Source organism: Pelodiscus sinensis, chromosome 23 (genome assembly GCF_052426305.1).
Source record: "Pelodiscus sinensis isolate ZL-2025 chromosome 23, ASM5242630v1, whole genome shotgun sequence".
Taxonomy (NCBI): domain Eukaryota; kingdom Metazoa; phylum Chordata; order Testudines; family Trionychidae; genus Pelodiscus; species Pelodiscus sinensis.
Window position 1 is genome coordinate 22450399 of NC_143074.1, and position 25129 is coordinate 22475527.

Below are 25129 nucleotides of genomic sequence, written 5' to 3' on the forward strand. Positions count from 1 at the left end.
AAATTTATAAACCACAGAACAGTTTAGAATCTGTGACCAGGGGCATGGTAACAAAGTGAGAGGGCTTTTCTTATCTTCGGAGCATTTGTTTATCCCCGCGACGCATTTACAAAATGTGAATCGTGAATTCTGCCCTCTCTCTGTCCTCAAACGACCTTTGTGGGACCAGCGGCAGGACTGGGCCTACATTCAAGTAGGTTACCAGATTTGATTTTTTTTTTTCGAGCATGATGCATTTTTTCTATAGCGAACACTTGAGATTGAATACCGTTCATTAGGCTGTCAGTGGGATACCTCGCCCTTCATCGAACAAATCGGAACCAGGCACTGGGATGTGAAATTCATCCCTCTCCCCACACTGTGCCTTGGCAGATTTCCATTCTGTGAACCTATTTTCCCTCCCTGCATTCATTCCAGTTTTCATTGCTCCCCGTGTCTCCCCCAGGCTGGGCTTTGATTAATTGACAACCTCTGTGGCACACACAGGAAACAAGACGCTCTCCCCTGCAGCCCCCCTTCCGAGCTAAATCAATCTGCACTGACTTCACGGGAACGGGAACAGAAAACAAGCCGTCTCCCGTGTCCTCAAACAGCTGTGTGCACTGTGTACCCCCCTCCCCCCACCCCGATCCGCCAGTGCAGCTACTGGATCATCCATGGCCGGTTGTAGGAGGTGTGTGCATCAGAGAAATGCCAGCGGGGTTAGAGGGGGTAACGGCCCTCTCCTCTTCATTTCAGATCACGTGGTCTGCGAAGAAGAATGCAAATACGCCATGCTGGCCTTGAACTGCGTCTGCCCAGCAACCTCCACGCTCATCACCCTGCTGGTTCACACCTCCCGGGGCCAGTGAGCGCTGTTGTTTTCCCTTCTGTTGCCTGCGGCGGGAACGGTTTTGCACATTCGGCGCTTCTTGACACTTGCGTGGGGTTAAAAATAGAGTGGGGGGGGGGGAGGGGGAGCTGAGTTGCAAAGCTTAGCTCCAGAGCTAGCTGAACGTAAATCTGTCTGGAGAGAAAGCACGGTCTGATGTTCTTGTGTTAAAGAGGCTCAGAGAGGAGGAGGGAGGGTCATCTATTCAGGGCTCTGCCACTGCTTCCTCTGTGACCATGGTGCTGTCACTTAGCCCCACCCCATTTGTCAAATGGGGACGGCAATGCTGCCTTTCTTCCGCACTTTTCCATTCAGACAGCGGGACTGTCACTTATATGTTGCTACAGTGCTTCTCTGCTCGTGGCTGGGGTCTCAAAAAGGCTACCAGAATGCCAATGCTCAATAATAATTACAGTACCAGCTGTGGTAGCTGCTCACCTGCCCTCTGGAGTCTTCCCCATTGCTTTGCCGAGCGTGGGCCCTATGGCCTGGCGGCGTATTTCCGTACTCAAAGGCCCTTCTCAAAGGCTCAGGACGACACCAGAGCGCAGCGTGGGTCTTCCATCAGGCCGGGAGGCTGTGGTCAAAAGTCAGCACGGCACAGGGAGCGGTGGGGTGAGGGAGCAGAGATGTGCAGCTTAGTCCGCGGTGGCAAACACAGCGCCACCTCTCGCTGTGGAGGGCCTGGATTTTGAAGGCCTCAGCCCCTCACTTCCCCCCTCAGTCTCCTCCTTGGCTGCCAGCTTCCCCACTGACACGTCCTTGGAAGGGCCCACCTGGACTGGGCCCATCATTCCCACAAGAATAGCTTTCACCGGAATAAGGCTCCCCTGTTTGCGATGGGCCGGCCGGCCAGCGGGTGCCCAGACACCACGGGGATGGGCGAGAGCCCTAGTGAGGGAGCACTGTGGGGGTGGAGCTCAGCGCAGGCCCTTACCCCGCTGGCTCTGTTCCTCTGGTTGCAGAGAAGGCCAGGAGTCTCCAGAGCAGTGGCAAAGGATGTACGGGCGCTGCTCAGGCAACGAAGTGTACCACATCCGCATGGGGGACAGCAAGTTCTTCATGGAATACGAAGGGAAAAGCTTCACCTACGCTGCCTTCCATGCCCACAAAAAGTGAGAGCCCCTCCCCCGCTCTCCCCCCCCACCCCGATCAGTACCTTGAATCCCCGGCGTGCGGTTCCCTGGGGGCGTTTGGTAACCGTGGTCATCTCCTCTCTCTGGGTAAATAGCAGGGCCGTGGGGACTGGCGTCATTCCGTTGCCTCCCATCCGGGCGGGGCACGTTGCAAAGTTTGCATTTGCTTTCATTTGCCACGGGCTGGGTCAGCCACGCTGGTGGGAAACGTTCACTGAGGCTCGTTCAAGGCCTTTCTGGAAGAAAGAGGATGCCCCTCTGCGGTGTTGTACAAGAAAACACAGTCTTTCCTAGCGCGTGGCCTTGAATGGCCCATTGCACCGGTTCAACCTCTCTAGTCCGGCAACATCCATAGTCCGGCATGATTTCAGTTAGCCGGGAGTCCACTTCCCACGGGTGCAGCCAAGTTTCCCGCAGTCCCATACAGTGTGTTTACAGTCACCAGTCCTGGCGCTCGATGCTCTGGGCTGTTATTTAGCTCTGATTGGCCCCTCCACATCTTCTCAGTGCCCAGGAACAGTGGAACAGCTAGACAATACTGACCCCCCATGGGTCTGCAGGTTCTCTAGTTCGGCTCCAGTCAGGACATGACGGTGCCGGACTACAGAGGTTCGACCTGTTCTCCTGCCGTAGGTATGGCGTCTGCTTGATCGGCATCAGGCGGGAAGAGAACAAAAGCATCCTGCTGAACCCTGGCCCGCGGCACATCATGACGGCGTCCGACACCTGCTTCTACATTAACATCACCAAGGAGGAGAACTCCGCCTTCATCTTCAAGCAGGAGGAGAAGCAGAAGAAGAAAGGCTTTGCAGGGAGAGGGCTGTACGATGGACCGTCCCGGCTGCCTGTTCACAGCATCATCGCGAGTATGGGTGAGTCCTCCGAGGAGGGGAGCAGCACCCCCTGCTGGAAGGAGCAGGCGGAGGTATTCGAACGCCTGCCGAGTCCCCTGGTGGCAAGCCTGGCGATGCTCAAAGGGGTTTGGTGAGGGCCACGGTCTCCCGGGACAGGGCAGGTTTGCTCACTGCGCTGGCGTCTCTAGAATTTGTGGGCGGAGCCGACGGAACCGTAGCAGCGCTGGGATTGGCTGCCAGAGGGAGCGTGTGGCTCTCCCAGCCAATGGCGTGTGCAAGCAGCCTGCACCTCACTTCATGTACCCTGGCTTTCCGTCGGGGTCGCTTCAGTAACACCCGTGGGGGAAAACCTATGCAGAGGAGAGCCAGCAGAAACTGGCAACCCTGGGCGTGGACAACTGTAAATACAATGTCTCGTGGGCCACACATAGGGGCTGCCGGTGGCCCCCCACTGCTGTAAGCTGTGTGCTTGTGCAGCTGCTCAAGAGAGATTTAGATGCTGCCCGCTGATTAGCAGAATGCCCACATTTTTGTTTCTGCTGGTGGTGCACGTTGGCACGGCCTGGTGCACATAAAAATTTATTCCGCACGCAGATAGGGAAAAGCCACACCTGGACGGGAAAGATTAGAGGGAACGTTGGATGTGAAACACCTGCACAGCTAAGCATGAGTGCTTTGTGATCCCTTTCCTGCTTAACCCCAATGACCCAGCTCCTCTGGGTTGGACGAAACCAGAAACTTCACCCGAGACTCAAACCTGGATCTGAATGGTTACGAAAGCGGAAAAGTCAGGCAACTTGCAGTGGTCCCAGGGAGTTCTGTCCAATGGTTAGAACACAGAATGGGAAGCCAGGATTCCTGGATTGGATTCCTGCTCTGCCACTGCTGTGCTGGGCAACCTTAGCCAAGTCACTTAACCTCCCTGACCTAGCTGCATTGCTCACTGACAAAGGCAGTCATTCACCTCTAGTACTGCTCTTCTCTATGGCTTATGGCCTGGAACCGCCCTGTTCATAATGCTGCTCAGAGACATGTGTACGCTGTTTCCTCCGCGGTTGCGATCACAGGTGGGAGCTGTACTGACCGAGACTTGTGGCCATGGCATTTGCAAGCATGCATGCAGTTTCACCATCTGTACAGTGAAATAATACCACCTGCTTCTGAGAGAGCTTGGGGCTTAGCTAATATTGGCCAAAAGCTCTCAGAGCTAGGACTGCCGGCTACCGAGCATTTCCTGGTTGTGCTAATGGCTAATCGTGTCTGACTAGTATGACAGAGCCAGGGAACTGCTTCTACTATAGTTTGCAGGAGTTGAAGTGCTACCCTCCGTTGATGTCACTGGCACAACTGGGCTTGGGAGCGAGTCGATCCCTTTGCCGATCCAAGCTGTCACGCTCTGTGCCGTTCCGTCACCCGTGGTCATGAAGGGCCCTCTCCCTTTTCCAAGTTACCAGTGTCTCTTTGCCACAGAGATGGCTGCTTTCCACGCTGTCCTGGATGACACCTCTCTGCCCCCTTTGCTGTCTTGTCAGTAGCCGAGGAGTCCCGGGGGAAATTAATTTTCTGCCGTGTCCCCTCTGCGAGGAACCCAGTGCCACCCCTTTTGGTCTCTTGCGAAAAGGAACACGTTTCTCATTGGCAAATTGGGTTCAATTGGAGCCGAAGGGTAGCCCATACTCTGCTGCGGTGCAGATGGAAAATAAATAAGCCAGTAGCACTGGGCACATTGGCTTATTACAAGGAAAACAGAGGCAAGGATGGGGGGAAAACAACAGCTGAAAATTAAGTCGGGGATGGAATCCCACATGGGCCGTCACCCAACAGATGTCTGCGGATTTCCCCTTTGGAAATAGCCCAGAGCAGGTGCTGGCAAGCAAAAGGGAGCTCGTCTCTCACTTCCTTTTGCACAGATTATTCCTGGTTTTCAACTTCAGTCCCCAGACAGAGGCCAGATCTACACTAGACCCAGCAGCTCGGCTTAAGGTTCGCAACTCCGGCGACGTAGAATCCGTACAATATGCCACTGGAGTGGGCTTGTCTTACGCCGAGCTCTACGGTATCCCCACAGTGGGAGGTTGATGGGGGCAACGCTTCCATCAGCTTCCCTTATTCCTCGCAAGAGCAGGAGTCCTGGCCACTGGCGGGGGTGCTCTCTGAGTTTGACTTAGTGAGTCTTAACTAGACCCGCTACGTCAAACTCCACAAGATTGATTGCGGCAGCGGCCATCCTCCGTGGAGCGAAAGCAAGCCCAAAGGGAATCCCTGAAGTTGCTTTATGGGCATGAATGTTCCTTCCTGAGGCTAATGCAAGCAGCGTAGTGTGGGAGATTTGGAGGGGAGGGGAGGATAGCTCTATAAAGGCACCTGCATCGTTTCCCTGCTGGGAAAGCAGCCAGTGCCCAGCAAACAGCGAAGTGAAATCACTAAGAAAATCTGGCCTTGCCTTCTGCTTTGACAGGGGGAGAAACGCCGCTGGGACAGAGCCATGGAATGCAGCTGTCCTGCAATTCCCCCGTGAACAATGCCCATTTGTTTTTAAATTGCTCTGAGCCGTGAAACGCCAGAAGCAGGTTCTTAACGGGTTTTATGGTTCTTCCACAGCCAGCCCCAGGCTCCCGGCTGTTTCCTACTCGTGCTGGGAGCGGAGGCTGGGAGAGAAGCCTCGAGGCATGGGGCTGGCTGCCTTCCCCACACTGGAGAGGCAGCGAACCGGGAGGTGCGCCCCATGTTTCACCTTCCTCGCTCTAGAGGAGGATTTAGGGCCATGTTGCCTTCTCTGCCGCAGCGACCTGGGCTCTGCAAAGATCCCTTGGGGGGGGCATGGTGGGAATTTGGAAGAGTCAAGGTATGCCAGGAGGGGGAAGGCACTGGCCCCGCCCACACTCTGCCCCCAGAACGTCTAGTGGTGCTGGAGAGGCTGAGGCCATGTGCCACCCCCACCATGAGGCTGGGGGTGGGGCCTGAGCAGAAGGGGTGGAGCCGGGGGCAGGATTGGACTTACCTTCACCCACCGCCCATGGGAAGGGTAGATCCAGGGATCGGCTTCTCTAGGCATGGTGATTAGGAGTTATTGCTGCCTCTCATGGCCTCTACTACTCTACTGCCAGGAAAGACTCCTCCGACGTGGTCTGGGGGCCCATGGATAGGGTCGCCAGGTGTCGGGTATTCACCTGGACAGGCCGGTATTTTCAGCTCCTGCCCGGTAAAAAAATTCAGAGAATACTGGACACCTGAGATGTCTGGTATTCTCTGAATTTTTCCCTGACTAGGAAGCAAAAATGCCAGGCACCTGGCAACCCTACAAACATTTAGTGCCCAGCCTTCCCCCGAGCTCTCCTCGGACCCCAAATTGCACTCCGCAATGTGCGTACCTTCCTCCAATAAAAAGCAGCAGTCTAGACATAACCTGGGTTGTGAGAAGGAAGGGAAGTTGATGGGAGAATTTCTCCTGTCGATCTCCTGCCGTGGGGACGCTGCAGAAATTCAACCTAAGGTACGTCGACGCCAGCTACGCTGCTCCTGTATCTGGAGTTGTGTAGCTTAGTTTGACTTTGTCTCCTGCCTGGTCTATATTTTGGCTACTCCCTTCCCTAAGCTGGCCAGGTGCTCTCCTGGCCTGCTGCTACTGCGGAAGGTGACAGACAGCAGCTTCTCAGCAGTACCCTGCTGGCTTGGGGCCGTCCCTCCATATTCCACTGATTAATTCTAGGGCTTCTGTAATGAGGCTCCAGTTGTTTTCTGCAGTAAGAAGGGAAGCTCGGTCGCTAATGGCTTTTTAACCTCACAGCAGGAGCGGGCTCAGCTGTATTGGCTGTAATTCATCCTCCCAGGTCTGTATGAGCTGTAAGCCTGCCAGCAAAATTCATCCCTGTGTGCGATATTGAATTATTCCCAGTGAAAAATGCCTGGCCCGGTTCCTCTCTCCTAGGTGGAACAAAATGATGGCAGGAGGAAGTATTTTTGTCCTGGTTGGATTCCGCCCTGAGCACAAGAGACTAGGGCTCGCAGGTGATCCGTACCGCTATAAACCCGCAGCTCTCCGTACACGGCTGAACGTTCCCGCCTCGGATTCTGTTCCCGACCCAGCTGCTGTCTGGCTGCTTCCAGGGAGAGCCGGGGCTCTGCAGCTGACTGGCTTTCACGCCACATTGGGGATCATTCAGAGCGATACAGAATCAATCTGGCATGAATGGATTAAACACTGGCTACCTGACAGGTCTCAGACAGGAGCCAGGGAATCAGGAGCAGGGGGTCCCACAAGAGCAGTTCTTGGCTCTGTGCAAGGCTAGTGATTGGATTGCTCACCGGCAAGCCGGGAGTCCTGGGACAGACCCAGACCAGCTGGCTACGGTAGCGTGATGGGAGGTAAAAACTCAGGCAAATGGGGAAGTAGTTTTCTGTTCCCAGAGTGACCAGGGTTCGGTCTGCTGGAGAGCAATTAGGAGCCAGACACCTGAGCCAATTAGGAGCAGGCCAGAAGCAAAAGAGAGACCAGCTCATCAGGCAGCCTGTTGAGGACCTGCTGGGGCCGGGTGAAATGTCTTCCCCTCGGAGAGGGCAGAGGCGCTAAGGCGGGGGAGTGAGGAAGCACGCTGGGGAGGAGCAGGAAAGGCCTGCTTGGGTACCAGGCAGAAGACCCTGGGAGGGGTCGTTTGGGGAGGAGGCCCAGGGAGCGGAGGAAACGCTGCCTGTGGCCACTGCTTTAGGATCTCTGGGCTGGAACCCGGAGTGGTGGGTGGGCCCGGATTGCCCCCAGCCCTCCCCATGCCACTGCCCCCGAGAGGGGAGACTGGGACTAGGGGGGTTTCGCCCCAACCCACTGACTGGCCTGTGAGGAAGGGGGCTCAGGAGGCCATGGGCCTGGCCTCCAGTGAAGGTGGAGAGGCTACGTGGAGGGCCACAGTGAGTCTCTGAGGCAAACGTTAACCCCCGAGGCCAGGCCGAGGTCCTTTACGACAGCGCCAAGGCTGCCCTGGGCGGGCCAAGCCTGGCCATACAGGGGCATACAGGGCCCTGCAGCCGGGGGGGGGGGAAGGGCACTGCTGGCCGGCGCTGCGGGGGTTAACACGGCCTCTGCCTCTGCAGGGTGGCCTCTGCGAGCTGCTGCAGCCTGCAATCCGGGAGCCGGGCACGCGGTGCCGGATGGCAGCTGTAAGGGGCGCACCCATAGGTTGGCACCCTGAGCAGCTGCCCGGCTATCGCATGCCTTAATCCGGCCCTGAGCCCCGGTACAATAGGAGCCGGCAATTCAGACAACTCCTTTATCCTTTTACACTCGTGAAGTTGCGAAGATTCTCCCGGCAGCAAGACACAACGCTCCTCGCTGAACGGGACTGGCTGGTATTGTGGTTACTTGGCTTGTTCTCAGAGGGGGCTTTTTCAAAAGTCAGATGAGAGAGAGAGAGGCATTATATTCTGCAAGTAGGTCACTCCGCATGCAGCTAGTTGGCTAGCAACGAGAGGGAGCGAGCTGCACTCCTGCGCTTCGTTCCCTGTGGCGTTCTCCACCCTGGTAGCGGTTCCGAAATATTTGCGTTTTGACAAAGATGGATGACAAGCCGATGGTCCCGACTTCCAAAAGGGACAGCTGAGTTTGAGTAGGTAGGACCTTAAAGGCGACCGATTTTCAGAAAGTGCTGAGGGTCCCCTCCCCCCCCCTCAGAAAATCGGGCCCTTGTATGGATTCTCAAGTTGGGCACCCAAAAAACCCCAGAGGCATCCAGCAGAATCCAGAATCGTGCCTGAACATCTTGGCCAAAGTACCTAGCAGAACGGAGTTAGAATTTCTGAAAAGAACTGAGGAAGAAAAGTGCCTAGGTCCTGCTGAAAGTCATTGCGTGCCTAACGCTCTTATGTGGGTCGATGGAAGGCAGCATTCAAGAGCAACATTCTGGCCTGGCATGTTTTGGTGCCAAACGATGAGCCACATTTATTTTTACAAAATGGATGTGGGTGCAAGGGGGGTTATTTGGAGGGGGGGATGGAATTGGAGCAAGTTCTAGGCTTGCTGGAGGTACATGAGACACGATGAACCTCACTGATTCATGTCCCCGGATTAACAGCTCGCTGCTGCTAGGGATTTCAGCTGGGAGACTTGGCAAAGGTGAAGTTTTGAGAAGGTAAAGCGCAAAGCTCAAGGAAAGTCACCCTTGATGTGGTTTTTCAGAGCCTTCAGCAGCGTGGAGCGGGGCGCGGGCTGGGCCTCATCCAGAGGCGGTGTTGTTAATTCCGCTCGGAGCATCCTTAGGCAGCTCCCTCAGCCGATGTCACTGTGTTTCACAAACGTGAACGGGGGTGAACTATAGGCTGCACTCACAGCCCACGATCCCGGAAAGAGGGCCATGTCGACAGCAGCACGTTCACCACCTCCGAGACACAGCTGCGTGTGGGCTGCCAGGCGATATAAATTGCCTCTCGTGTAGGAGGTTGGCCAGGATACCTAGATCAGTGTCGCAGTGCCACTGTATACCTTGTAGTTTAGGCCTAAATCTCCTTTCCAGACACTGGCGACACCCAACCCATCCAAGCTATTATTTGGATACGCCCCCAGGCTTTGAGTGGCCATTTGGAAAGATACAAAGTGTTCCACTTGAACATAAAAGGGTAAGGGACACATGAGTCTGGCATGGGTAGTTTGCCTGTGATGTCTCATTCAGCTTAGAAAAGAGGAGACTAAGTGGGGAGAGGGTAGAGGTCTATAAAATCATGATGGGTGTGGAAAAAGTGAATAAGGAAAAGTTATGGACTTGTTCCCATAACACAAGAACTAGGGGTCACTAACTGAAATGAGTAGGCAGCAGGTTTCAAATAAACAAAAGGAAGTTTTTCTTCACTCAGCACACAGTCAACCTGTGGAACTCCTTGCCAGAGGATGTGGTGATGAGTAGGACTTTAACAGGGTTCAAAAAAGAGTTAGATAGATTCGCGGAGGTTAGGCCCATCAGTGGCTATTAGTCAGGATGGGTAGGAATGGTGTCCCTAGCCTCTGTTTGTCTGGAAATGGGTGACAGGAGAAGTATCACGGGAGGATTTCCTGTTGTGTTCCCTCCCTCTGGGGCATCTGGCATTGGCCACTGTCAGCAGACCGGACACTAGGCTAGATGGACCTTTGGTCTGACCCAGGATGGCCGTTCTTATTCTTATTGTGTCTTTGAAATTCCCAGGTGTTAGACATTTTCCTGGAACTATGACTCATCCGTTGGTTTAAAAAAAAATCCTCATTTTAGTCATTTTTGTAAGAATCACCTTGGCCCCTGGCTCTGGTGTTTGGAGTGGCCAAAGGTGTATCCACATTTCAACAACAAGACCATGGACGGTCTTCAGAGGGCTTGGAATGTGGGGTGTATTTATGAACGCAAGCGATTGTACACATCCGTCTTTTAATGGTTTGAGGATTTTTTGGTGAGGAACGCAGGTGGCAAGAGCGTCATTCATAAGTGTTTAAGGGATGTAGGAGGCTTGAAGGCCAGTGGGACTTCTGCTCCTAAATTCCTCGGTGTCTCCCCCCACGATAAACAAAATGGCGCCCAAAAGCTTGGTCGTTTGACAGCTCAGATTTTGCAGGGGGAAAAATAGAATATTTGTTAAAGCCCATAATGCCAGTGGCTGTTTTCTCCATTATGGAGTTACTACTGCAGCATCCAAAAGGGGACCAGTTCTGCTGAAGAGCTGCTTAGAAACCAGGCCACGCGAAGAGGGGAGCAGCTGCCGGGCGGTGATATTTTCCCATTGTATGTTAGGATGGGCTTTCGCTGAACCCAGCGTTTAGGGCTAGACTGTTCAGAAGCAGCGACCAGCAAGCAGGCAAGCAAGCGGAACTGTTCCCATGTTTGAAACTCTGGGAGACAGAGGTTGCCCTCAAATGTTCCAGTCAAACCGGGGTTATTTTGAGTTCAAATATTGTCAGAAAATGTGTTGTGCCAGCTGGGAAATTCAGCGAGTTGGAAAAACAGCGATTTGAATCAGCGGGTCAAATTGAGGGAGGAGGTTACCCCTCCTCACTCCACCTATAAATCCAGCCGTACCCCCGATATGTCAGACTGACACTCGACTCACGAGGGATCTCGAGGACATGGTCTGTCCTTGACTATCTTGTGAGCAGTGCCAAGTAGCGAAACCGGCCATTAATGTGTTGACATGTTTATTGTTCGACTACAAAGTCGATATCCCTTTGCCATCGAATCGGGTGAGCTCACGTGTAAGTGTTCTCCACGTAGTCAGGTGTTGGTTCAAGTTTTGGGGGATGCTGTCCCAGGACTGTTATAAATCAGACCGATTCGGCTTAGAGAGGCGGAGATGAAGGGGGGAGAGGAGAAAGGTCGATAAAACTATGACTGGTGTGGAAAAAGTGACTAAGGAAAAGTTATTGACTTGTTCCCATAACACAAGAACTAGGAGTCGCCAAATGAAATTAATAGGGGGGGGCTGGGCTGTCTGCCCCAGCTGCCAGTTCCCCCCAAGGGGGAAGTAGTGGTTCCTCCTGGGGCATGGGGGCTGCACAGCCCAGCCCCCCGGCCACTGGCTCCTGGTGGGGGGTAGGAGGGGAACTGTCTGCCTGTCCCCACCCCCAGCTTCTACTCACAGGGAGGAAAGACCAGGGCCTGGCCATGGTTCCCAGTCCCCCAGCCACTACTCGCAGGAGGACTGGACTGTGGTTCCCAGCATCTCTGGGGGGAAGGGGGTGGAGCTGTATTGCCTGGCCCCGGGGCTGGTCCTGGGGTTGGGGCTGCAGTGTTGGGGCCAGTGGCCAGCAGGATACCCCCACACCCAGCACTGCAGCCGAGGGCTGGGGGGAGGGATTAGGGGCAGGAGGACCACTCCCTCGGTCCAGTGGCTGGCAAGATGGCAGGCCTCAGCTGCCTCCTCACTTGCTGGTGTGGCCTCGCCCGCCCCCCAGTGGTCACTCTGCAGTATAGCTGTCCTCCACACTCGCAGCCCCTCCCTTTCGATGTGATGGAAAACCATCGGATTCCAGGTGCATCCCATTTTCCTGGCCCAACCAAACCTGAGCGTTGCTTTAAATTAGGATAAGAGGAAGCTGCTTACCAAATTTGGTGGTCCTCGCTGTGACGGTTTAGGAGGACAAACAGACTCACTGACAGACACACATTTCTAAACGCTATAGCTAGATAAATAGCTGACTTAATAAAGAGGTAACCAATTTTTATACAGTCCAGTTGACCCTTCTTACAAAGTGTGACCAGATGTTCTTCCTGTTCTTTCTTCCCTGCAGTGCCATTGGGTAAGGCAGTGGAAGAATTGTTATTGGTCCGTTTATTTATTGCTATTTATATTGTTCGTCCTTCCTCTCCCTTTCCAGGTACAGTGGCCATGGACCTGCAGAACACAGAGTGCCGCCCTGCTAACAGCAGCAAACTAACCCTGCCAGCTGAAAATGGCTCAGGTAACCGACGGCCCAGCATCGCCCCGGTCTTAGAGCTAGCAGACAGCTCTTCTCTCCTGCCCTGTGATCTGCTCAGCGACCAGTCAGAAGACGAGATGACTCAGTCCGACGACGAAGGACTGACTATTGTAGAGTGAGTTATCATCTGAGAGCATCATCTCTTAATTTAGGGTCACTGCGTCAGCCTAAGCAATCCACACTAGGTGGCTCGGGATTTTCAGAAGACTTGAAAGGGTTTATATGTCCAATTACCAGCGCACGTCTAGACTACGTTTTAATTTCAAAAGAGGATATGCAAATTCCTGCATATCTTCTTCCAATCACATTTTCGAAAGAAGATCTTCTGAAAGTGAAAGTAGTCTGGATGCACTTTTTTTCGGGAACCCCCCCCCCACCTTTTTCGAAAAACCACGTAAACCTCCCTTTTTTAGGAAAAGGGTTTTAAAAAAAAAACGTGCCCAGACTACTTTCATTTTTGAAAGATCCTCTTTCGAAAATGCAGTCGGAAGAATCCCAAAATTAAAATGTAGTCTAGACATGCCCTCTGTGTCTTTCACTTAACTCCGTGGTTGTTTGATCTTGTTTATATGGTGGTAGTGATTAAAAAGTTCTCATCCTGGGTCAGGGTGCGAGGTGTGATGGAAACGCATGCCAAAAATGCTCCAATAAATCTGTTAGTCTATAAGGTGCCACAGGACTCCTCGTCGCTTTTGCAGATTCAGACTAACACGCCTACCCTTCTGATAATTGGTTCTGACAGTTGCCTGCACCAGTTACTTCAGAGGAAGGTCACAGAAACCTGCCAAAGGCAGTTATTCAAATAATTAGAACAATTTAAAATACTTCTGGGGTTTGGAATGTTAGGAATCATTAAAAAGGGATAGAAAATAAGAAAGAGAATGTCTTATTTCCTCTATATAAAACCATGGTTCACCCACATCTTGAATACTGAGTGCAGATGTGGTCGCCTCATCGCAAAAAAGATATATTGGCATGGGAAAAGATTCAGAAAAGGACAACACAAATGGTTAGGGGTTTGGAATGGGTCCCATATAAAGACAGATAAAAAAGACTTGGACTTTTCATCTTAGAAAAGAGAAGACTAAGGGGGAAGATTATAGAGGTCTATAAAATCATACCTGGTGTGGAAAAAGTGAATAAGGAAAAGTTATTTACTTATTCCCACAATATAAGAACTAGGGGTCACCCAATGAAATTAATAGGCAGCAGGTTTAAAACAAATAAGAAGTGTTTCTTCATTCAGCACACAGTTAACCTGTGGAACTCCTTGCCAGAAGATGTGGTGAAGACTAGGACATTAGCAGGGTTCAAAAAAGAGTTAGATAGATTCATGGAAGTTAGGTCCAGCAATGGCTGTTAGCCAGGATGGGTAGGAGTGGTGTCCCTAGCCTCTGTTTGTCTGGAAATGGGTGACAGGAGAGGGATCACATGAGGATTCTCTGTTGTGTTCCCTCCCTCTGGGGCATCTGGTGGGCAGACAGGACACTGGGCTAGATGGACGTTTGGTCTGACCCAGTCTGACCATTCTTATGTTCTGATGGTGCATAGACAATATCTGAGCTATAAAAGCACCAAGCTGCAATGTTTGAGCATGTGTCTTAAAACTAAAGATCCCGTGCTATAAAAATATATCAAAACAGGCATACTGGGTCAGACCAAAAGTCCATCTAGCCCAGCTCTTTGTGTTCTCATCGTGGCCAATGCCAGGTGCCCCGGATGGAATGAACAGAACAGGGAATCATCAATTGATCTCATCACTGTTGCCCATTCTCAGCGTTGGACAAAATGAGGCTAGTGACACCATTCCAACCCATCCTGGCTAATTGCCATCGATGGACCTGTCCTCCATGAATTTATCTAATTCTTTTTTGAACTTTGTTACAGTCTTAGCCATCACAACATCCTCTGGCAAGGAGTTCCACAGGTTGACTGGGCATTGAGTGAAGAAATACTGCCTTTGGTTTGTTTTAAAGCTGCTATCTATTAATTTCAAGGGAAGAAATAAATCTGTATTCACTTTTTCCACACCAGTGGGAAAAGGATGCTACTGTATATGAGTCAGCAGCGTGATGCTGTTGTAAAAAAAGCAAACATGATTCTGGGATGCATTAACAGGTGTGTTGTGAGCAAGACATGAGAAGTCATTCCTCCGCTCTACTCTGCGCTGGTTAGGTCTCAATTGGAGTATTGTGTCCAGTTCTGGGCACCATATTTCAAGAAGGATGTGGAGAAATTGGAGAGGGTCCAGAGAAGAGCAACAAGAATGATGAAAGGTCTAGAGAACATGAGCTAGGAAGGAAGACTGAAAGAATTGGGTTTGTTGAGTTTAGAAAAGAGAAGACTGAGGGGGGACATGATAGCAGTTTTCAGGTATCTAAAAGGGTGTCATAAGGAGGAGGGAGAAAACTTGTTCATCTTGGCCTCTGAGGATAGAACAAGAAGCAATGGGCTTAAACTGCAGCAAGGGAGGTTTAGGTTGGACATTAGGAAAAAGTTCCTAACTGTCAGGATGGTCAAACACTGGAATAAATTGCCCAGGGAGGTTGTGGAATCCCCATCTCTGGAGCTATTGAAGAGTAGGTTAGATAAATGTCTATCAGGGATGGTCTAGACAGTATTTGGTCCTGCCATGAGGGCAGGGGACTGGACTCGATGACCTCTTGAGGCCCCTTCCAGTCCTAGTATTCTGTGATTCTATGTATATGATGTCATGGGGTACTTTAGTGAACCCTAAGGTAGCAAAAAGAAGGCCCTAGCTAAGATACGGCCTTAAAGTCTTGCCTATCTGGAATGGCGTTACAGAACAATAAAATCAGATACAAGGGAACTTGCAGCTTGAGCAGCATGCATACTGTGAAGCTCTGTTCTGTCACCAAGTGGCACCTTCGCTAAACAAACAGCAGTAAAATGATACAATGTGGCAGCAGCTTGAGTAATATAAATTAGGGGTGGAGGGGAGCTAGGAGGTAAGTTGTCACCTCCAGTTTCTAACTGGTACACAGCTGTTTCCCGCAGGGTACTGCTGAATGTTATGTCTGGTTTAGTACAGGGACCCATCCCTTCGCTTGGGTCACCATTCCACAGTGACTTGGCTACCCTAAGGATTTGTCACCATCTCAGCCTGAGTTAAGCTAAAGTGCAGCTTTCCTGGTTTCCACCCAGGCTGTGTCTAGACTGGCATGATTTTCCGTTAAAAGCATTTTCGGAACAGAGCGTCTAGACTGGCACAGACGCTTTTCTGCAAAAGCACTTTTTGTGGAAAAGCGTCTGTGCCGATCTAGACGTACTTTTCCGCAAAAAAGCCCCGATCGCCATTTTTGCGATCGGGGCTTTTTTGCAGAAAACAAATCTGAGCTGTCTACACTGGCCCTTTTGCGCAAAAGGACTTTTGCCTGAACAGGAGCAGCATAGTATTTCCGCAAGAAGCACTGATTTCTTACAGTAGGAAATCAGTGCTTTTGCAGAAATTCAAGCGGTCAGTGTAGACAGTGTAGACAGCTGGCAAGTTTTTCTGGAAAAGTGGCTGACACAGCCCCAGAGTTTGTATTAGTGCAGTGACATCTGTGACTGAAGGCAGGAATTGGGGTAAATCCCTAGAGAAGACAATACTCATCATCCGGGATTGTTTTTTCTGCTATCCAGCCTACATTTTCCTTGAGTCCCTTTCTCTCATTACTCCAACTTCTGCTGCTAATTACACTTTTCTGAAACACACAGAGGAAGTGTCCAGGGTAGGCAAGAGGCTGCCAGCAGGCCAGGTCTGGCCCACCTAACCCCCAGATCTGGCCCACGTCTGCCTCACTAGTACCCTTAGCCAGAGAACAGTTCAAGCTTTAAAAAGCCAGCTGTTCTCTGTTCCAGAGAGCTAGGGTGGGAGGAGGGAGACTTCTCATGCTATTCCCGCCCCTCAGCAAAATCTCTTAGCTCCCATTGGCCAATCTCTCAGTTTCTGGCCAATAGGAGCTGTGCATTTTTGCTGGGAGCAGGAGCAGTGTAGGAAGCCTTCTCCCTCCCTCCTCAACCCCCTCCCTCTCATACCCGGAGTGGAGTCATGTGGAGCTGCCTGCAGCAGATAGTCTGCCTCAGGTTTCTGCTGGTAAGTGCCTCCCCGCCAAAGCCTGCCTCTGCCTCCCGCTCTGGCCATTCAGAAGATTTCTGCCCCCTCCTGCACCCATACCCCCTCCCAGATCTGGCACCCCAGTCTCCTGCCCAGATCACAATCCTTAGGTCACATCCCAAAATCCTGCATCTAGGGTTGCCAGGTGTCCAGTTTTCGTCCAGAGAGTCAGTTATTTCAGGCCCCATCCAGTAAAAACAAACAAACAGAAAATACCATCTGGAAAGGGTGCTGGGAACGAGGCACATGGGGATTTTTAAAGCCGCAGCAACTTTTTTTTTTTTTTTTTCCTCAACCAAGTTTTTTTCCTGCCATGTTCGGGATTTTTGGTGAAAGCACCTGGCAAGCCTACCTGCATCCCAGTCCCCTGCCCTGGGTCACAACTGCCTCCTTCGCCCAAATTCCCTCCCAGACCCCATTCTTTGTCCTGCACCCCAATCCTTTACCCCAAGCTCCCTTCTGCACCCAACCTCCATCCCGGACCCCGGAAGTCCTCCATTAATATCCTGGAAGAGTATGGCCCTCAACCTCTTTCCAAAATCTTGGAGTGGCCCCCACATCAAAAATTATTGCCCACCCCTGGTCTACCCAGAGGTGAGCCAAGGCAGATTAGTGGTTCTGCTCATCTTAGAATCAGGGACTTTTCCAGTCAAGGTAAACCTGTTTCAGATGAGCATCTCTGTCTTTTGTTTATTACACACCAGTTACAGGCGTGAGAGTTCAACAGTGAATTGGCATTTTGTATGTATAGCTGCTGGTCCCATGGGGCTTTGTTCCTGGTTGAGGCTACTACGCATTACAGTCATGTAAACCTAAAATACTAATGTTGAGAGCACCATTAAAATCGCTGGACTTTTGACTTGGAGGCGAGCAAGACCAGTCTTGACGGGAGATGGAAACATCACCAGTGAGAACTTGAAAAATCTGTGCTATTAATATAGCCAGCGCAGCTCATCTTGGTATTTTGCATTTTCCAATGGAGTAGAAGAACAAACACATGAAATGATTTTACTCTTCAATCTCATGCCATTTGCCTAAATTAACTCCTGTTAATAGTTTTTTTTACTCTGCTTCCACTGTCTGGCTGCAGAAATGGTGATTGAATGTAACCAGCAATGACATGCTGAGCCAAACTGAAACCTCGTCTAATGCGCTTATAATACGGAGTTAGAGCAACACCGTGTGGTCAGTTTGGGACGTTCAAACCAGTAACTTGTCAGACCCTGAGTGTGAAGCAGTTTTGCCTCAAGCACAGCTCCTTGCTTGGCTTTTGGAAACACAGCCCTTGGCCTCTGAATAAGCAGAGCCTTGCAAATGCTTGGACATCTGCTTTATATCCTTTGGGTGTCCGTGTCCCCGGATATGGCTGGCCGCAACTCTTTTTTGTGGCTATGGATGCGGGCACAGATACAAATTTTGTATCTACACCCCTGCAAATGTGAGGATTTCTGCTTTACAGGCAGTCCCCGACGTACGAACGGGTTACATTCCGAACACCTGGTCGTAACTCGATTTGGTTGTAAGTTGGAAATACCCTGAAACGCGCTGCCCGCTCTGTTCGAAAAACTTAATGTACTTGGTTCTCAGCTTGAAAATATTCTAATGGGGTTAATGGGAGGTTGGTCGTAAGTACGGCTGGTCATAAGTTGGTGTGTTCATAAGTCGGGGAGTGGCTGTATTTCCTCCGGTATCCGCAGCCACGGATGTCAATGCAGGTATCTGCGGCTCGGTTTTGTGGATACAGATACAAATTTTGTATCTGTGCAGGACTCCCTGAATAAGTCAGGCTGAGCTAGAAGCGCTTTGTGGGCTTTGTCCCATCAACTTTTTTCCCTCTGCTATGTCGGGGCGAGGAAGGGATTGTATCTTGCATTCTCCATTGTTCGGGAAATAAAATGTTGATTCCAACTGTAAAAAGATTCATATGAAGTAGCATCATTTGTGATGTTGCTTTCCTAGGTCATTTGCTCGTGTGTGTGTGTGTGTGTGTGTGTGTGTGTGTGTGTGTGTGTTGGCTCTTACAGGATAAACAATTTGTGCTGATGCATGTGTCCACACTCTCACAAATGTGTTTGACTTATAATTTGATGTATGCTTTTAATTACTTTGTAAGCGAAAAGCTTTCTATGCCTTCAGTTAGCTCAGAAACACAAATTACAGCAGGCCCGGTGTGTTTCTTTGTTTTTTTAACTCCTACAACTCTGCTGCGAGACTGCGTGTCTGAATTGAGCTTGGAATGTCCGTGCCGTTCTACAATATTTCGATTTTTAAGATGGGGGGTTCAAACCTGTAGCTGTTAAGAGCTGCTAGATGCCTTTAGCTTCCATGTTGTGCTTTCATCTCTGGTTGTCTGTGAGAACCAAGTCCTAAAAAGTGATTCCCTGAGGGTTAGCCCGGTAAAAGGGTTTTCATATAAACTTCTCGTGTAAAATGCCCATGCTGTTTTGGGGGTTGAGCCCACTCTGAGCTGAGGTTCTGCACAGCCTGGGTGTGGACAGCTGTGTTGGCAAGGGCAGATAAGTGTTCCCTGGGTGTGTGACAAATATACACGTGCCCTGGTGCTAATGGTGGGTGTTATCTCCTCTGCAGGTATGTGAAAGGCTACCCCCCTAACTCGCCCTATATCGGCAGCTCTCCCACGCTCTGCCACCTTCTCCCTGTGAAAGCCCCGTTCTGCTGCCTGAGGTTGGACAAGGTAAGAGGCTGCTGTGACAGTATTTAAAGGTTCTGAGTCAGGGGTGGGCAGTAATTTTAGATGGGGGGGCCACTTCCGAAATTTTTGAAGTAGCCCTGGGCTGCCCCAGAAGGGGTGGGGCCTCGGGCGGAAGGGGCGGGGCTAGGACACTTCCATGCTTTCCCACCCTCGGACCCTGATTGGCACCCCCCCCCCAGCAATTGATTCTAAGCGCTGCCTGCCTCTAACGGGGGAGGGGACTTTGTGTGTTCCCCCGTCCTCGGGCCCTGATTGGCCTGGGGGCGGAGGAGTGGCAGGGCGTCCATGGGCCGGATCAACCCGCTTGGTGGGCTGGATCCGGCCCACAGAGACCCTGTTGCCCAAGCGATAGTGTTTGCACTTGCATTCCTGGCTGGGGTTTGAAGCACGGGGCAACAGTATTACCTCCAGTAGTGAGAATACAAGCCTGGGATTTAGAAGACCAAGGTTCATTCCCAGCTCCGCCCCAGATTTTGTATGTGATCTTGGGCAAGGCGCTAAGTCTCTGTGTATCAGCTCCCCATCTGTAAAATGGGCACAGTAGTACTGACCCTACTCCTGGGGGTGGAATGCGGATAAACACATTAAAGATTGTGAGGAGATCCGTACAGCTGTGGGGGGTATATATGCCCTGTGGCTAGCTAGCAGGAGAGTTACACCGGGTCAGGGATGAGAACGGACCCTGCAGCTGTACGTGTCCCAGTTTTCTAGGGTTAGCGTTGTGTGGAGCACACAGTGTGTCTCGTCGGTGGCTGTCGGGGGAATAGACATCCTGCTAACTTGGGAAAACGAGAATGTGAAGCCCCCTGCTTTTGGGCAGCGGCTCAAGAGCGGCTGAAGAGTGCCAGGCCGGAACCACACAGGCCCCGCTGTGCCACGGAACGAGTCACTCGGGAGCCACCATCTGACATTTCGCCTTGTGGCAGATGGTTACTTTGGGGCTGCCTAGAGGGTGTTTGCTTTCCTCGCGCTGTGATCGGCGGGTGGGCTGGAAGCGTTGCACTGAAGAAAGGCAGGCGCTTCACTCGTTTTCTGGGATCAACGTTCCCTTCGGAGCCGTAATTACGGGCCTTTGTGCTGATAACCTGCTTGTCTTCCGTGTAGGGCACCTTGACGTTCCCAGGAGATCGCTGTTTGAGGAGGCAGCTGGCATTTTGCGAAGCAGGAGGCAGCATGTTGTGCTTGCTCCCAATGGCGCTTTACTTTTGTTCTTTCTTTGCTTGTTTTGCCTTAATATGAGCGGACGCATTCCAAGGAGGGGCCAGACTGGCTGGTGCACTGCAGCTGTTTTTCAGTGCCCTGCCTACAGGCCTTCCAACGGGGGGCGGTCAGAGGGGGCACTTGCCCTGGGGCCCGGTGATTTAAAAGGGCCCAAGGCTCCAGCCTCCACCTTTGCTGCAGTCGCAACTGGAGCCCAGGGCCCCTTTAAATTGCTGCTGGAGCGCCGCTCCACACGGCTGAGGGCGGGGGCAGTGCTGCCTCCAGCCCCGCCCCTCCCGCCTGAGGCCCCGCCCCTTCCAGGGCTGAGCGCCAACAATCCCCTCCTTGCCCCAGGACCTGCCGTGGTGGTAGGCCCCACTGCCTGCCTGTGAAATTGAGTCTGACGGCTGGATTGACTGGGTGACCCCCATTTTACCATGATCTTCCAGCCTCACGGAGCCAGCGTACGCGCTCGCACGCTACTCGCCGGGACTCCTTACTGCTGCATGAGAGGGGTGGCCAGCTGGATCTTTTGCAGGCAGCATAAATTAGAACAACAAGGTCAGGGGAGTGCAGCAGTCAGGTGGAAGACACCCGGGAGACACTCCATCTCGGTGATGGGTTAGCGGCTTGTCTGTCTCTGGGTGCGGATGCACAAGGGAAACACCTGCACTTCATGCTAAAAGGCACCTTCCTGTTGCTGGTGCAGATCGCTTGTTCAAATAACCCAGTCGCGGAACGTTGTTACTCTCTGGCAGCCGGGGGGATGAAACAAGTCACTGGTCCGCTGGAGGGTCTTGTCCCTCCTGGACGGGAGTCCTTAGCACTAGTGTTCCCTGTCAGCTGATGTGGCCACCCAGGAGGGATTCGGGTGCTACCCAGGGCTATGTCCAGACTGCAGGCTTCTTTCGAAAGAGCCTCTTTCGAAAGATCGCGTCTAGACTGCAGGCGGATCTTTCGAAAGAGAAATCCGCTTTTTCGAAAGAGAGCACCCAGCGAGTCTGGATGCTCTCTTTCGAAGACGGCCTCTTTACATTGAAGAACGCCTTCTTTCGAAAGAGGAACTTTCGAAAGAAGGCGTTCTTCCTCGTAAATTGAGGTTTACCGCCATCGAAAGAAAAGCCGCGTTCTTTCGAAATAATTTCGAAAGAACGCGGCTTGAGTCTGGACGCAGGGGAAGTTCTTTCGAAAAAAGGCTACTTTTTTCGAAAGAACCCCTGAGTCTGGACACGGCCCAGGAGTGTTGTAAGCAAGACACAAAGAGTCCTTCTTCTGCTCTACTCCATACTGATTGGGCCTCAGTTGGGCTTTGTCTACACTTGCGGCTTCTCGCGCGAAAAATATGCAAATGAGGCAAAGCGTGGAATATCGCCGAGCCTCATTTGCATACCTAATGAGTCGCCATGTTTGCAGAAGAGGCTCTTGCGCCAGAAGCTGTCAACACTGCCCCTTCTTGCCCAAGAAAAACCCTCTTGCGTAAGGCTGCTACGCCGATTATTTTCAGTGCTCCCTCCATGCCCCCCCCATGCGGGCTGGCCCAGGCCCAGGCCCCACTGCACCCCCCCTCAAATGCTCCTCCGCGCCCCCAGAGGGGACCGTGCCCCACATTTTGGGGGCCACTTTGCAGGATTATTTGCTCCCTCAGGGTGCTCCGGTGCATCTGCACTGCTCACAGCCCCAGCCGGCTCTGTGCTTTTGCCACCTCGGAAACCGTGAGACGGTTCCACTGCCCTGGCGATTTGATCTTTGCTTTCCCACGGCTTGGTGTCAGGACAGACGGGCCGCTCCCGCGCCTGAGCCCCGGTGCTTTTCTCTCCGCGCAGGGCTGCAAACACAACAGTTACGAAGACGCCAAGGCCTACGGGTTTAAGAACAAACTGATCATCGTTTCGGCAGAGACCGCGGGGAACGGCCTGTATAATTTCATCGTCCCCCTCCGTGCATACTACAGATCCCGGAAAGAGTTAAACCCAATTGTGTTGCTCCTGGACAACAAGCAAGTACTCTTCCAAACCCGTTTTGTATTGAATCCGGTCTCTCCTTGCATTTCCTACTGGGGGGGGGTGTCAATTAAATGGGTGATTTTAACTTTTCTAATAGAATACCTAAAATCTATTGGGCCTGATGGGACAGGAGAATCAAGCCATCAGGTTTACACCATTGATTTCTGTGCACGTCACTCCTGATATATAAAGCAAGAGGGCAAGAAAATGCTCCCAGTAACCTTCTTGTCATTTGCTGCTCTTCTTCCAGGCCTGAGAACCACTTCTTGGAAGCCATCTGTTGTTTCCCCATGGTTTACTACATGGAAGGCACCATCGATAAGTAGGTGTCTTGTTTACGGCTATCACTCTTTCCACTGTGTTGCCAATCAAGGGAGAAAATAGCCCCGATTCTGCCGAGGAAAACGAAATAAGCCAGGGATGCTGTAGTAGCCACCGGCAACAAGGGCCAGTATTTCCCATAGGGACCGTTTGCTGCATGGAAAAGCTGGGTCCCATGCAGCCTAATCAATGGTGTTTAGCTGCTCCCATTCTGCTCAGTGGATCTCCATGTTCCAGACATGGACAGCAGCAGTGTTGTTTGGATTCACAGCTGAACTTCACCAAGGCTGTGGGGAATTAGGGGATGGTCTTCTCCTTTGGACCCATCTCTACCTCCAAGATTAGCACACTACTTCCCTGTCTGGCCGTGTGGGTAGTTATATGGACCCCCCCCCCCCACTGTAATGTTGGAGCACAACCACCCTGAATTAGGTTAGGCTAGGGTGGGCCGACAATTTTTGATGAGGGGGGGAGCACGCCAAGATTTTGGTAAGTGGTCAAGGGCTGCCCTTTTCTATGGAGAGCATGTGGGGTCTGGGATGGGGGTTGGGTGCAGAAGGGCGCTCGGGATAGGGGATTGGGATGTGGGCTCTGAGAGGCTGTTTGGGCGAAGGAGGGGATCGTGCCCTGAGGCAGGAGAGGGGGCAGGGGGCAGGAGGGGGAATGGGTGCAGGAGAGGATTCTGACCTAGGTGAGGGGTGTAGGAAGGGGTGCAGGGTTTGGGAGGGAGTTGTGACCTGGGGCGGGAGGTGCAGAGAGTTTGGGTGGTAATCTGGGGCAGGGGGTTGGGATATGGATGTTTGGGGGAAGGAGTCTAGCCTGGGGGAGGAATGTAAGAGGGGGGGCAGAGTCAGGGAGGCAGCTGTGACCTGGGGGGGGGGGGGGCGCAGAGGGTTTGGGTGATGACCTGGGGCAGGAAGTTGGGGTGTGGGAGTGGTGTCAGATGTAGGCCCAGGCCGGCAGGCACTTACCCAAGGTGGCTCCCAGCCAGCAGCCCAGCAGGACTCTCAAGACGGATCCTACGGCTTGGCAGGCTGGTGCTGCCCGCAGGCTGTATCCTTGCCTGCCCCTGGGTTAGCTTCTTTCTCGCCTAGCAGACACATCACGCGTTTGATTGCTTGGGTTCTCCACCCGGCCGAGCTCCCCTGAGGAGATGGTCATCTTTTAGGAGCCTGCCACTGTAGAGAGGTTTAGGCTTCATCTCAAGGTTCCCCCTCAGGACTCTTTAGTCTGTGCTGGGCCTGGTTACTGTATTTCAGAAGAATTGTGCCCGGGCATTGATTGGGTGCCTGTACGGGGGTATGTTTGCAAACTGTAATTCGGCATTTTGTTTTCCAATGGATTAACCCCCCCCCACACATCGACCTTTCGTCTTTGCGAATTGTTCCAGCCTAGACAGTTTGCTGCAGTGTGGGATTATTTACGCTGACAACTTGGTGGTGGTGGATAAGGAAAGCACCATGAGTGCGGAGGAGGATTACATGGCAGATGCAAAAACAATCGTCAACGTCCAGACCATGTTCCGGTAAGAAGCAGAGGGGGGCTCGGCCCTGTTGGGTGCGCCTGCCTCTCGCCTTCCAGTACTGTGTTGGTTGCTATGGAAACGAGGCTCAGCATGGCCCCCGGCATTTGGGAGCATGTGGGGGGCTGGAGCAGAACCCGACCCCCCCCCCCCCCCCCGCCTCCGACAATGTGGCAGATCCTGTTCCCGGCCACTAGAGAAGAACTCCGCCCCCCCCCCAACCATGTGGTAGGTCCCATTCCCAGCCGCCGGAGCAGACTCCCCCCCCACCTCAACCTTGTGGCAGGTCCCGTTCCCAGTCACCGGAGCAGATCTCCGCCCCCCCCACTGACCACGTGGCAGGTCCCATTCCTGGCCACCGGAGGAGACGCTGCACACCTCTCACCCCTCCCCAACCATGTGGCAGGTCCCGTTCCTGGCCCCAGCCACCAGAACAGGCAGCCGCAGCCATCGAAACAGTCCTCCACCCTCCACCACGTGGTCGCGGCAGGTCCCGGCCCTCCACCCCAGTGGCTCCCTCACCACGCCGTCGCAGCTGGCCCCGCCCGCCGGAGCAGCCGCCTGCCGTGGGCGTGCTGCTGTGCGGCTCTCCAAAGGAGGTGGGCGGGGGACGCATTTTCTGTGCACGGCCGCGCAGGCGCACCCCTTAGCGGGAACTATGGGCCCAAGGCCGTGTTCTGCACTGGGCCCTATTGCGAAGCTGAACGTTCCCTCCCGCCGGGGAGCACGGCCACCGGACAGTGACGGGTCTGCCTTCCCTTCCAGGCTGTTCCCAAGCCTCAGCATCATCACCGAGCTGACCCACCCGTCCAACATGAGGTTCATGCAGTTCAGAGCCAAGGACAGTTATTCCTTGGCCCTCTCCAAACTGGAAAAGGTAAGGACGCCCCTTGGCACACGGGAGGGCTCTGCTTTCTCTCCTGGCCGGGTGCGCGAACCGCCCACCTGACGCGTTTTCCCTGCATGCC

General features: G+C 52.7%; 1 protein-coding gene across 5 annotated transcripts in view; it reads left to right on the forward strand.

Moving 5' to 3' along the window:
- The window catches only part of KCNT1 (potassium sodium-activated channel subfamily T member 1), a 234670-nt gene that overhangs the window by 179062 nt on the left and 30479 nt on the right, over positions 1 to 25129 (forward strand). For all 5 annotated transcript variants that reach the window (XM_075905515.2, XM_075905514.2, XM_089772975.1 and 2 more), the window contains 9 exons: positions 739 to 847; positions 1837 to 1986; positions 2641 to 2879; positions 12181 to 12397; positions 18992 to 19097; positions 22139 to 22311; positions 22569 to 22640; positions 24030 to 24164; positions 24927 to 25038. In XM_075905515.2, coding sequence (XP_075761630.1) covers positions 739 to 847; positions 1837 to 1986; positions 2641 to 2879; positions 12181 to 12397; positions 18992 to 19097; positions 22139 to 22311; positions 22569 to 22640; positions 24030 to 24164; positions 24927 to 25038 — 1313 coding nt within the window. The remainder of the gene's footprint in view (positions 1 to 738; positions 848 to 1836; positions 1987 to 2640; positions 2880 to 12180; positions 12398 to 18991; positions 19098 to 22138; positions 22312 to 22568; positions 22641 to 24029; positions 24165 to 24926; positions 25039 to 25129) is intronic.